We start from the raw sequence: 14215 nt of genomic DNA on the forward strand, positions 1-14215 counted from the left end.
GATTTTTTTGGAGATAGAATCTCACAGGCTTTTCTTCCCTGACTGGTCTTTTTTTTTTCTTTCTTTCTTTTCCTGGCTGGTCTGGAACTGTCTTCCCCTGAGTCTCAGCTTCCTGAGTATTTAGGATTACAAGTTTGAGCCACTGGCACCTGCCTTGGACCTCTGATATGAATAGTTGTGGATAGTCCAGAGCTTATGCCAAAGCAGCCCCATGAAAGCTAATCTCAGGCTCCAGTGAGACAGTTACATTGGCAGTTACATGGATTTGGCACTCTTTGTATTAGTACTCATCAGTTATGCAGCCAGACTTCCAGCAACTTCCTCCTGCTTCAAAACAAACCTTGAAGCTGAGTACTGTTGTCTCATATCTGTAATCCTAGCTACTCAGGGGATCATAATTTAAAGCCAGCCCAGGCAGAAAAGTCCGCAAGACTCTACCTCTGGTGCTGGGAAGGTGGTTCAGTGGTAGAGCACTTGCCTTGCATGCATGAGGCCCTGGGTTCGATTCCTCAGCACCACATAAGCAAAAAAAAAAAAGCCGAAAGTGGCGCTGTGGCTCAAGTGGTAGAGCGCTAGCTTTGAGCTGAAGAGCTGAGGGACAGTGCCCAGGCCCAGAGTTCAGGACCACGACTGGACCCCCCCCAAAAAAAAAAAGACTCTACCTCCAAAATAATCAGCAAAAAGCTGGAGGCATGGTAGAACATTGTTAGCTGAGCAAGAAAGTATGAGTTCAAAACTCCAGTAACTGCCTGTCATGGTCAGATTTGAAAACAGACCAAGGCAGGGAAAGAAAAATAGGGGGAGGTGCCAAATCTCAGGTGTTCCTATCGACTTAGGGAAGTCCCTGTGGTACTAGCCATCTTGCTTCTTGTGGATAACCTGGATATCTTGTCTCCTAAGGAGAGCCTGCTTGGGTTCCTTCTCTTCTAAAAGGTGAGGTACTGCTTCTTGCTTTTCTCATCAATCACCCTCAACCTTCATATACACCGGGGAAAGTCTGCCTCCCAAACTTCACATGGTCTTGACAGAGATCCCCTATACCATCCTACATGGCCTTTTAGAGCTCAAGGATCCCCAGGGGTTATGGAAGGTAATCTGGCCCCTCAACCTGCAAAGACTGAGCCTAGAAGGAACCAGATCCCTTAGGACCACAATATGGAATCCAGGACCATTTCCAAACCTAAGAGTACTCTGCACCAGGAGATAGCTAAGCCTTTAGGAAAAAGTGATGTTTCCCTCTCTGGCTTACTTAAATAGCTTACTTTGAAGAGTTGCCCAGTGACTCAGGTGATCCTCAGCCCCAGGCTTCTTCTATAACGTTGCTCTTGGTACTGCACAGCCTCCTGGAAGACCTGTGGGGGAGAAAACCCAGCTAAACAGCCACAATATCTGTCTTGCTGCCTCAGCTTGCTTATAATGGGCGATTGGTTCTACATGGGCATGGTTCAGGTAGGGTTTCTGCCTATGTGCTGCCTGAGCTGTCATGGAGATAGCAGGCAGCATGAGAGATCGGGAGGCTCCTTGTGTCACGTCAGTACTGTCAAGCCTTGAACTCGTACTAGGACAGCCTCGGGTAGCTCTTGGGGGCAGGGGAGGGACAGATGAAGCTTCCCTGACAAGGACAAGAGTGTCCAATCACTTCCCCTTACCTGATCACCCAATACCAATGAGAGAGTCATAAATTTACTCACACTTTACCAGGAAAGAACAAGGATTTAACAGAGCACAGTGCTCAAATCCTACTCCTCAAAGCCCTAGGAAGTATTATCACCCCTATTTTACCAGTAGCATAACAGGATGAGAGAAGTTCAGTCATTTGCCCAAGATCATTCAGTGAACAACAAGGAATCTACTGGGTCTGTAGCACATACAGCTCAGCTGGAGGTCAGGGTGGTGTAGCAGGTCACATCAAGTGGAAGATTATACCAAGTCCAGTCCCTAAGCAGAACACATACCAGTAAACCAGTGAAAACGCCTTTTTCAGAAATGGCCACTAGGGTGCAGTATGGATCCCAAACCATAAAGAGTTGGGGAGTGCCTCAGAGTTCTCCATTTCCAATTTTTTAGAAGCATTTATAACCAATATTGTGGCGAGGGAGCGGGTGGTCCTGGGCTTGAGGGGTCTTTGCTCAAGGCTAGCACTCTTATTCCTAGAGCTACAGGTCCATTTCCAGCTTTTTGGTCGTTATTAGAGATAAAAAGTCTCATATACTTCCCTGGTCATGCTGGCTTTGAACCACAATCACTAAGATTACAGGGATGAGCCACTGGCATTCAGCTTACAACCCGTATTTTAAGTTTGTCATATTTTCTTGACAATACACCAAGTATAAGCACAGGGAGGAAGCACCTGAAGGAGGTCTATTCCAGGCAGAGAGAATAGCTCTACAAAGCTCTACAAAGGAAATGCCTTACCCCACAAACAGCAAAACCATCATTCTGCAGGGGGAGCAAGTGGCCAAGTAAGTAACAGAAAACTTGATGCTGCAGGGCCTTGGAGACCAGTGGAAGATACAGGGCACTGGAGAAAATGAGAAGACCTAGCTCACTTTCAAAAAGAATTCTCCATCTTCTATTTGTGAGACTAGGTTGTAGGATGAATAAGAGGCACCGGAAGGAGGCTGGGAGACCAGTCAGAAGACCACTGCTTATAATCCAAGAAAGAGACCAGTGATCTGAAGCAGGGTTGGTGTGGGTGGTAAGAGTTGCTGAATTCTGGATCCATTTTTTTCGGACAGTACCTAAGGGACTTGCTGACAGCTGGGGTGTAGGATGTGAGTGATAGGGAGAGTCAGGGATGACTTCCAAGTTTTTGGTCTGAGCAGTTACAAGACGGAATTTGCCATTTTTGAGGTAGGGAAGCATGTGGGAGAGACAAGCTTAGTGGAGGGAAATCTGGCTGGTAGGCAATTGAACATGAGCATCTGAAGTCTGGAGACAGGACTGGGAAAGGGATCTAATTTAGGGAGTCATTACATACAGTGATATTTAAAGGCTGGTGATATCATGTTGGGAGATCCGGTGAGAAAGCAGAGCTATAAGGACTCGGCCCTGGATACTCCATCATCCAGGACCACAAAGTAAAGGAGCTAAGCATTAGCAGCTTCAACTCCTCCCTACCTTTCTTCCTCTGTTCACACTGAGCAAGCAGCCTGGGGTTTGCAACTCTGAGCCTTTGTTCCTGCGGTTTCCCTAGTAGAACATCCATAGCCAGAGATGATGGTTGACTGGTGTGAAGGTACCTGGGGTTTCCTTCCAGGCTGCCATGGAGAACGTAGGCTTCTCTTGCCTGTCCAAAGCATCACCTTTGTGATGCTTTGTGGGGGAGGATTGGACCCCCAGCATCAGGGTAATAGATTCTCCTCTTCCTTCCCTATTCCTTGAAAATGGGTTCACTCTAGGGATCCATAATCTCTCCTGGGACCATCTTTTCCTTCAAACTACCAGCTGCCAGCTCCAGACTCAAAAGCTAGGTCTCCAGCCAACATCTGTCTTTGTCTCGACATCTCACAGCATCTCCAGCTCAGCATGTCTAACATCAACCCCATCATTTCTTCCCAGAGTACCTCCTGGTATCTCTACCACATACCCAGAGCCCCGGGCAGCCTCATCACACTCAAGGTCCCTAGATTTCAGCTTCTAAGTTCTCTGCTATCCCCTCCCCATCCCATGCCTTACCAGCTGCCTCTCACTGCAATCCTTTCCCATCCCTCCCCCTCCAAGCCACCTCCACAGTGGTCAAAGGGCACTGTTGTAAGAAACCAGTCTGGCTCTTCTATTACTTAGCTAACATGCTTCAAATTTCTCCAGGAGGAAAGTTCCACTGCCTCTCTAGCCCTAGGCATTTTGAGCTGTTCTCTGCCTTGTCTCTTCTACCCTACTGAATACCCAGTGGTTCACACACAACCCTGTATCTGTGCTGCTGCTATTCCTTCTCGCTGGAGCACTCTCACTTTGTATCCCTAGTGAACAAGATTCTGCCCTAGGGGCTGGGAAGGTGGCTCAGTGGTAGAGTGCTTGCCTTGCATGCATGAGGCCCTGGGTTCGATTCCTCAACACCATGCAAACAGAAAGCCGGAAATGGCACTGTGGCTCAAGTGGCAGAGTGGTAGTCGTGAGCCGAAGAGCTGAGGGCAGCACCCAGGCCCAGAGTTCAGGCCCCACAACTGACAAAAAAAAAGATTCTGGTCTAGTACATGTGAACGGTGCCTGAATGCTAAGGAAGAAGACAATCTGCCAGGCACTGGTGGCTCACACCTGTAATTCTAGCTACTCAGGAGGCTCAGATCTAAGGATCGTGATTCAAAGGCAGCCTGGGCAAGAAAGTCCTTGAGACTCTTTATCTCTAATTAATTACCAAGAAGCCAGAAGTAAGCTGGCCACCAGAATTACAGGTGTGAACCTGTAATTCTAGCTACTCAGGAAGCTGAGATCTGAGGATCATGATTTGAAGCCAGCCTGGGCAGGAAAGTCCATGAGACTCTTACGTCCAGTTAACCACAGAAATGCCAGAAGTAGAGCTTGTGACTCAAGTGGTATAGCACTAGCCTTGAGCACAAAAAGCTCAAGAGACTGCACCCAGGCCAAGTTCAAGCCCCAGAACTGACAAAAAACAAATTAGAGCTGTTGTTCAAGTGGTAGAGCACTTGCCTTAGCACAAAAGCTTAGATCAGCATTCAAAGCCCCAGGACAGTGTTCTAGTGAGGCTCTGGAGGGCCTCCCAAAGTGCAGGCATCCCCTTCCCAGTCAGGGGGCTGCAGTCTGAAGGGGGCACCTTCCAACATAAATCCCCAGCCCTCACTCCACATAGTGTAGATCTTCCTTGGTCTTAAGGGAGCCTCACCTGGAGCCAAGTGTGGAGGAATGGCAAAATGGGGTCAAGGACACATTTTGGGTAGAAGAGTGTGGGAATGGAACCCATTGTCTACACAAGCTTTACAAGTGTTCTGCCACAATGCTACATGCCCAGCCCGGGAGACCGCTGGCAGCACTCTGACACCACCACCTGAGACATCTGTATCCATCCCTGAAGGTTTGGTTGGGTCACTGGAGATCTCAAAGGCTCAGTCCAAGACTTGAGGCCACATCTGTGTGCTTGAGTGTACCGGACTGAGCTATATGGCTTCTCCCTAAGCCTATAGCTGGAGAGGTCCAGATCCTCCTCACACACCTCAAGCACCCCCATCTTAGCTCCTAGTCAGAGACAAGGATCTTAAGACCTGAGCCCTTGAAAACTCTACTCTGTCTGAAGTTCCATTTTATTTGAGGATTGTTTTATTTTGAAACAATCTCCCTATGTCTCTCTGATTGGCCTCAAATTCCTGAGCTCAAGTAATCCTCCTGTTTCAGCCCCCTGAGCATGGACATCTGGCTGGTGTGTGAGTGTGTGTGTGTGAGTGTGTGTGTGAGTGTGTGTGTGTGTTTCTGTGTGTGTATGTTTCTTTTTTCGTCAGTTGTAGGGCTTGAACTCAGGGCCAGGACACTGTCCCTGAGCCTTTTCACTCAAAGCTAGTGTTCTACCACTTTGAGCCATAGCTCTGCTTCTGGTTTTCTGGTAGTTAGAGATAAGAGTCTCATGGACTTCCCTGACCTGGCTTTGAACCAGGATCCTCAGATCTCAGCCTCCTGAGTAGCTAGGATTACACTGTGAGCCAGTGGTACCCAGCTACACCTGGCTACCTTGAGTATTTGTGTTGTTATTGTAAGTATACCTCTGTTAGTTACACTGATTGCAGAGCATATTTCATGATTAAAGTGTAAGATTTGATTTTGGGTGCAGAGTTAATGCAAGGCTTCAGAAGCATACTAACAGCTACACTCCCTCCTCTGCCCTTACAAAACCTATCTCCTCAGCCTCAGTTTCCTTGTATATCAGATGTGGGTGATGTGTGTTGTTGCCATAGTGATGAAACATGCATGTACATTCCCAAATGCAGGTGCGACCCTGTTGTCACAGTAGCTCTGTGGGGAGGAGCTCTTAGACTATCTTTACACAGCCAGGAAGTGGCAGAGCAGGTGTTTGGCTTCATTATGCTCTTAGCACCCATGCTGTATACAGATTGGCTGGATGGCTAAGATCCACCTGAGGTCAGTGCAGAGGTGGAGGTGGAGCTAAGGTCCAACTGCACTGCTGAGAAGTGGCCACAGCCTCCTAATGCTGAAGATGTCAGCACGAGGCCTGGACCTGAGGTGCAGGACCCATCTGAGGGGCATCAGGATACAGCCATTGACCCTTGGATATCCATGGAGTAAGGCAGACGGGGTCTCTTCTCAAAGCTGGGAACAACAGGCTGCAAACCAAACCTGCTTTGCTGTGCTTGCAAAGGGCTTGCAGAAAAGCCCTGAAAGAGCCTGGCCTGGGGCTTGGAGTTGTTCCTGCCCAGCCTCTGTGCCCATCTCAACTTCAGCCTCAGCTAGAGAAGGCAGGTTGGAGAGTAGGCCTCTAAAAGGAGGCCTCAAAGTGCTAGAAGAAGTCAGAAGGGAAACCAAGGCCCAGAGAAGGGAGCAGTATTGTCTGTGTCACATAGGCAGTCTGTGCTGGGAAAATGGGAATGTGTGTGCATGCGCACACGTGAACATGCCTGCATGTATTGGCCAACAAGGCCCCACGAGGGGCCCACTCCACCCATCCTGCTTCCTTCCTTCCTGCACCAGGACCTGCCTTTCCCCTCTAGAGACTCTCACCTCTGCCCCAACCTTTGTCCTCACCTCTCCCCTGGACCTGGCCTCAGTCCACCCGTACCCTCGATTTCTCTGACCTCATCTTCTTCCCCTTCCATTCCAGCACAATAGCTCCTCCAGGTCCCACCACCTGAGCTCTTCATCCTGACACGCTCTCCCACCCCACCCCAAGTGTCTCCATGCCTCACTCCGTCACCCCTTCCAGGTCCTCCCATAATTGGCTTCTCAGCAAGGCTGTCTTTGGTTCATAGCTCCCTAAAACTTCCTGTTTATCCTTCTTGGCATTAGTTACCCACCATATATTTTGCACAGTCCAGAGATTTGTTTGTTTTCCTTGTTCCCATATCCTTGACGCTAGAATGATGGCTGTCACATTATAAGCTCTCAACCAATGTCTGCTGAGAGAATGTGCCTGGGGTCAGGCCCATCAGACTGAGCCTGCCATTGGCACTAGAACCTGCAAGTTGTGACAGGAAACATCAAAGGCAAGTTGGTGGCAGGACAGCACACAGTAGGTAGGAGTTCTAGATGAACATACTACCAGGATCGTGAGGCTGTGAAAGGCTGGTATTCAGAGCCAGGTGCTGGTGGCTGATGCCTATCAGCCTAACTACTTGGGCTGAGAGCTGAGGATCAAGGTTCAAAGTCAGCCCAGGCAGGAAAATTCAGGCAACTCATCTCCAGTTAACCACCAAAAAGAGCTTTGGCTCAAGTAGTAGGGCTGCAAAGAAAAAACTTAAAAATTAAGCTAAGGAGGAAATGGAGGCATGCTTCAAGTAGAAGAGCACCAGCCTTGAATGAAAAAGAAAAGCGAAGCTATCAGGTCCTTGGTTCAAGCCACATACACACACACACACACACACACACATTAAGGGACAGCTCCCAGGCCCTGAGATCAAGGCCCGGTGCTAGCATAAAAGATAGATAGATGAAAGAAAAGAAGGAAGAAAAGGCTGGGTTTAGTGAGGGGCATAGGAATTAGACTCAAAGCCCTGGGGCCTGCACATGCTTCTCAGCTATCATTGAGGCCTTGGGGTCATGTTCCCCTGGAATGCCAGGAATGAAAGGACACCACCTTCATGCTCACAAGGCTGCTGGGGCTGAGGGGGGGAAAGGGCTTGCCTGGGTCAGATGGGGGCCACTGGTGACTCAGCTGCCAGCTCTTTCCTAGTCACTCCCAGACCTGGTTCCCTGGGCTTGGTGCCTGCCTCCTGGGCCCCTGTGATCTTAGCCATGTAACCTCTGTCAGCCCCTCCTAATGTTATACTACAGCTGACTTTAGATTCATAGCATACACATCATATTTATGTATTATATGTTATCAGCACAATCATGTAACAAATGCACAAATTTACCCCTCAGCCTTAGAACTTGAAAATTACTAGACTGCTTATATTACCCATGTATAATGCACCTGGCTTAGTAGATGATATTCTTAACCCCATTTTACAAGTGAAAAGACAAAGAAGATTCAGAGTTTGAATGCCCAAGACCACACATCTCTGATCCCCCTTCCCAAAGTTCCATAGGCAACTCAGACAGAATATACCCAGAGTGTTACTAATCTTCCTCTCCAAATCCTATTCTCAGTGGGGCTCCTCAGCCCCTCAAGTCCAAGCCTCACTCCTCCCATTCCTTACCAGCTACTTTATCCAAACCGAACCCAAGTCCTGCCTGGTGTAGTTCCCAAGGCTTGATCAAATCACATCTCTCCTCTCCCTGCCCATAGCACTGCCTGTGGGGCACCTTGCTGTGCCTCCTGGATTACTGCCTCTCCCCATTTCCATCATCGCACATGATGCTGCTCAAGTCTGCTTCCTAAATTGCCTCAGCTTCAAAAGGAGGCCCAAGGGCTGGGAAGGTGGCTCAGTGGTAGAGCGCTTGCCTTGCATGCATGAGGCCCAGGGTTCGATTCCTCAGCACCACATAAGCAAAAAGAAAAAAGCCGGAAGTGGCACTGTGGCTCAACTGGTAGAGCGCTAGCCTTGAGCTGAAGAGCTGAGGGACAGCGCCCAGGCCCAGAGTTCAGGCCCCACAACCAGACCCCCCAAACAAAAGAAAAGGAGGCCCAAGCCTAGCTTCCTCTGCCCCTGCCCTGTAATGTGGGTATCTTAGCCACACCCTTCACCCCCACTCTGTCCTACCTTTTCTGGGAAGCCATCCCTGGCCTTAGCCCTGAGACTGGCTATAAGTCCCCCTGTAAGCTCCACCGACTCCAAGCCTCCAACTCTCCCCCACTTCCTTTGTTACTAGACTGTACTCTTCCTCACAGGCAGAGAATCCATTATAACTTGTATAACTCCATTATACAAGCCCCAAGGGCCTGCACACAGTAGGTACACAGTGATTATGGAAAGGCTAAATGGATGAGTGAGAGCAGAAGAAGACTCCTCCAAACCAAGACAACTCCTGCCTGGCCCAGCCATCAAGGGGTTTTGGCTACCCCCATCCCCATTCCAGAGCCAGCTCCCCTTGAGCTGTGTGTGTGTGTGTGTGTGTGTGTGTGTGTGTGTGTGTGCACACACACACATTTCTTGTCTCTTCACTATTAGAAGGAATTGCCAAGATGGGAGCTGGTGGCTCATGCCTATAATCCTAGCTACTCAGAAGACTGCGATCTGATCTTGGAGGTTCAAAGACAACCTGGCAGGAAAAGTTGATGGAACTCTAAATCTCGAATTAGCTATTAAACAGAAAAGTGAGAAGTGTAGCTGTGGCTCACATAGTAGAGCACTAGTCGAGCAAAATAGCTAAGATAGCACCCAAGCCCAGAATTCAAAGCCCAGGACCAGCAGGAAAAAATATAAGGAATTTCCTCATTACATCCTCCTTCCCAATTTTGGAATTGACCCTTCACATGGGAGAGCTCCAGTGTTTGGAAAGAGGAACAAGATCCTGCCCCTTAGAGGTGTTCCATCCATACCTAGTATTCCCATGGGAATGAAAATGGATTCAGGAGACAGCAGTGAAAAAAGTCTTAATCTTTTATGTATAAAGCACAGATATAGTACACAAACAACATAGTATACAGGTAGTATTCATATGTATAATTAAGAAAAAAAGTTGTCAGGGGAAGAAGGTTGGAAATTTCTGCTCTAAATACATGGACCTTGCCTGCTCCTAAGAACCTCAAATTGTCTCCAAAACTGGCCCTTACCAGCTCTTGCTCAAACCACCACCACCCACTCCCCTATGCCTGAAAGCCATTCTGTGTGAACATTAATCAGAGGACCCTCTGAGTTTGCTCCCCCTCATTCTATGTTCTAACCTGCTAAGAAAGACCCAAAAGAATAACCCTGGAGCTCTTGGAAGAGCTCCAGAGGGAAGCCTGCCCCAGGAAGCCCTCAGGAAGTGAGGGTGCTGATGTGGGACAGGGCTTGCTTTATTGGAGTAGGGTTGGGATCACAAATAATCTCTACTTAGAAACGCTCTGTAATCCCGGAACTGCCCAAGGCCTGGGCAGGCTGGACTGAAGCAGGGCTCACAGACATGGGGGTAAGAGCAGACTTGGATGAGCTGCTCTTGGGCAATATGGTTATCTTGTGGTCTTCGTATGTCACAGAATTCTCCGTTTTCGGGGGTTCTTGTGAGCTGTTGCAGCCAATGAAGATCAAGTACAGGATGCCACCGAGGTAAGCACCCAGGGGCGGTGCCACCACTGGCACCCACCACCAGTTGTCCCCAGCACTGTAGGTGAAAAAAAAGAGGATGCCTCTGAGGGCCATGGTGCCCAGGTTGGCATTCCTGTCCATCTGAGGCCTAGATGGAGTGAGCAGAGAAGCTACCATTCCCCTCCATTTACCTCAGGGGATATCTGTTGTCCTGGCCAGCCTCAGCCCAATTTAAGGCTGAGTTGATAGTCCCACAGAAGCATGTGCATTTCCCCCAAGAAGCCTCAGAACCTCCTCCTGCCCCCCCGGACCACCTGCAGGCGCCATGGAACTCAGCATGCAGGGGACCCATAGAAAGTTTCAGAAATGGAGCCTAGCCAGGGCAGTACCTGAACACTTGTGTTCCCCAGCCGGCCATGAAAGTGAAGAAGCGGGGAGGCAGGTCCCGGGACGGGTTGATAGCATACCCTGTGTTCATGCCTAGGGACACCCCAATGATGCAAATGAGGGTGCCAATCACTAGGGCCTCTGTCCCTGAAAGGGCCGGATTGTTGTTCTTGTCCGTAATGGCGAAGAGACACAGCTGGAGCATCCCTGTGAGGAACACCTGGGGAGCAGATGCCATGGCAGCCGCAGAGGCCCTGGCCTGGTCACCGGGCCTCAGCAGGTCCCCAGGTCCAGATGTCTTGGCAGAGACACATCTGGGTACACGCCTCACCCAAATTGCTCACGTCCTCTTTGTCATGAGGGGATCTGGGAAGGGGAGCCCTCCCTGAACTACTCACCTCGTCCAGGAAGCCCCGCCACAATGTCATGTGGCCAGGAAGGTAGGTGGCAAAAATGCCCGCGGTCGCTTTGGGGCCGCTCACTGTCAGCAGCCCACCTGAGAAGTCTTGAATGGCCGCTGTGGAGATAAAGAGAGACCTACACCACTGGAGGCCCACATATTTTGTTTTCTTTTAAATTCAGGACCTGGCATCTGCTACACAGACCCTCTACCACTCAAACCACACTCCAAGTCTTTTTTTGCAGTAGTTATTTTTCAGATAAAGTCTTGAGCTTTTGCCCAAGCCAGTCTGGAACACCATGTCCCTACCTCTGCTTCTCTTACACTAAGATCACTGCTGTGCATCAACTTGCCTAGCTTATTGAGGTGGGAGTCTTGATGAGGTTTACCAGAGCTGCATCTTCAGCCATCATCTTTTTGATCTCCTCCTAAGTAGTTGATATTAGGGATGTTGAGTCTTTGTGATCAGATTCTCCAAGACATTTTTCTTTTACAGACTGGAGTACCAGGATCTCATCTGCTGGCCAGGCACCAGTGGGCCATGCCTTTAATCCTAGCTACTCCAGAGGCTGAGAGCTAGGCTCAAGGTTTAAAGTTATCCCAGGCAGAAAAATTCAAAGTTCTCCAATTAACCAGCAAAAAAGCCAGAAGTGGGTCTAAGGCTCAAGTGGCAGAGCACCAGTCTTGAGCAAAAAAAGCTAAAGGACAACACCCAGACTCCAAATTCAAGCCCTAGCCCTAGTATGCATGCACATGCATGCACACGTGAACCTGCGCATGTACACACACACACACACACACAATCTGATTTGTTCATATTTCGGAGGAGGAGGCTGAGATTGGAAGCAGAAAACTCACTGTAGAAGAGCATGTAGATGGTGGCAGAGGCCATGAAGGAGCCCAGGAACTGACCCAGCACATACACAGGGAACTTCTTCCAGGGCACACGGCCCAATGCACAGCTGGTGAAGGTCACAGCTGCATTCATGTGGGCCCCTGTTGTAGTGAGGGACAGGTTTTAATGGAGGAGCAAAAATAGAAATGAACAACAAAATAACATTGAGAGCAACAATACTAACAGCTAGTGTTTACGGAGTGCAGACTGTGTGACAAGTATACTCTTATTTAACCCCTTACAATGACTTTAGGGACCCACCTCGAGTTTAACCCCTCTACTCAAGAAAAGTGAGGGACAGAGGAGGCAAAAGTATTTTTTTAAGATGACCCAGCCAGTAGAAGTAGTGGGAGAGAGGGCCAGGGAGTGTCTGGGGAAGACACAGATAGAGACAAGGGGTTCTGAGGTATTCTCCCTCCTCATGGTCACCAGTGAGGCCCTGGCCGGGTCACAGAAGGGGCTATGTGGAAGTGGGCAGGAAACAATCTGTTCAGAAATACCTGACTGTGACCAGTCAGGTAAGGTCTGGGCTCACTCACCAGAGATGCTGCCTGCCATGTGCACTCCCATAGTGACTCCGAAGCCAAAACCCAAGTTGACACCAAGGTAGCTCCCTTGTTTTTGATTTGTTAGAACATTATGAGCCACAGAACCAAGGCCAAACACCTGCAAGGGAGGGCTTCTGAGGGTCTGCCTGCCCAGCAGCCACATCCTGAGAGAAGAGCTCACAGTCAATTCGCTTCCCACCGTTTCCATTCCATCTATCTCCCTGTTGCTGCCCTTAAAACCCTTCCACCACATCCTCATTCTCCAGAGCCTTCTCTTCCATGCCCTCAGGGAGGTCTTTCAAACCTGACCCAGTGAGAGCTGATGGTGAGTATAAAAAGACACAGGGGGCTGGGAAGGTGGCTCAGTGGTAGAGCGATTGCCTTGCATGCATGAGGCCCTGGGTTCGATTCCTCAGCACCACATAAGAAAAAAGCCGGAAGTGGCACTGGGGCTCAAGTGGTAGAGCGCTAGCCTTGAGCTGAAGAGCTGAGGGATAGTTCCCAGGCCCAGAGTTCTGGCCCCACGACAGGATCAAAAAAAAAAAAAGATTCACTGGTGGCTCACACCTCTAATCCTAGCTACTCAGGAGGCTGAGATCTGAGGATCGTGGTGCAAAGCCAGCCCGGGCAGGAAAGTCCATGAGACTCTTACCTGCAATAAAACACCAGAAAACTGGAAGTGGCACTGTGGATCAAGTGGTAGCACACTAGCCTTGAGCTGAAGAGCTTAGGGAGAGCAGCCCAGGCCCAGAGTTCAAGCCCTATGACTGACAAAAAGATTCAGGACCTAGTGTAGTGACTCATACTTGTAATTGTAGTTACTCAAGAGGCTGAGATTGAGAGGCTCAAAAGTTGAGCCCAGTATGAGCAAAAAGGAAGACCTCCCCATATCAGTGAATAGAGGTGGGTGTGGCAGAGTATACTTAACATCCCAGCTACACAGTAAGTGTAAAGTAGGAGGACTACAGTCCACACTGCCTGGACAAGAAAAGCAAGACTCTACCTGGAAAACAAACTGAAACATAAAATAGCTTGGGATATAGTGTAAGTAGTAGAGTACCTGTCTAGCAAGTGGGAGGCGCTGAGTTCAAACTCTAGTGCCATAAAAAAAAAAAAGAAAAAGATTCAGGTCTTTGGCATTTCCAGGCACCTTGGCCCTGGACCACTTGAAGTTTGAGTGGAGGTAGAGCTTTAAGAAGGGGGTTCCTGAGATAGAATGCACAACTTAGGGAATCTCAAACTACAAGCTAGGCTGAAGGAAATTCCTTTTTTTCTTTTTTCTTTTTGCCAGTCCTGAGGCTTGAACTCAGAGTCTGGGCACTGTCCCTGAGCTTCTTTTGCTCAAGGCTAGCACTCTACTACTTGAGCCATGGTGCCACTTCAGCTTTTTTCTGTTTATATGGTATTGAGGAATAGAACCCAGAGCTTCATGCATGCTTGGTAAACACTCTATCACTAAGACACATTCCCTACCCCTGAAGGAAATTTCTGATAGCACTTGTGTGTGTGTGTGTGTGTGTGTGTGTGTGTGTGTGTGTAGTACTTGCCAGTAACTGGAGAATTCAGGGCCTAGGTACTATCTCTTAGTTTTTTCTTTTTTTTAATTTTTATTTAATTTTTATTGTGAAAATACTGTACAGAGGGGTTACAATTACATGGGCAAGATAATGAGTACATTTCTTATCAAGCATTG

At 48.8% G+C, this 14215-nt stretch overlaps 1 protein-coding gene across 2 annotated transcripts in view; it reads right to left on the reverse strand.

The window, feature by feature from the left end:
• Positions 1–9647: 9647 nt before the first annotated feature.
• Aqp7 (aquaporin 7) overlaps positions 9648–14215 on the reverse strand; it is a 26036-nt gene continuing 21468 nt past the window's right edge. For both annotated transcript variants that reach the window (XM_013026562.1, XM_013026561.1), the window contains 5 exons: positions 12514–12640; positions 11938–12075; positions 11078–11196; positions 10682–10899; positions 9648–10368 (listed from right to left, as the gene is read on the reverse strand). In XM_013026562.1, coding sequence (XP_012882016.1) covers positions 10101–10368; positions 10682–10899; positions 11078–11196; positions 11938–12075; positions 12514–12640 — 870 coding nt within the window. In that variant the 3' untranslated portion in view covers positions 9648–10100. The remainder of the gene's footprint in view (positions 10369–10681; positions 10900–11077; positions 11197–11937; positions 12076–12513; positions 12641–14215) is intronic.

This window comes from Dipodomys ordii, unplaced genomic scaffold (assembly GCF_000151885.1).
Source record: "Dipodomys ordii isolate 6190 unplaced genomic scaffold, Dord_2.0 Scaffold95, whole genome shotgun sequence".
Lineage (NCBI taxonomy): Eukaryota > Metazoa > Chordata > Mammalia > Rodentia > Heteromyidae > Dipodomys > Dipodomys ordii.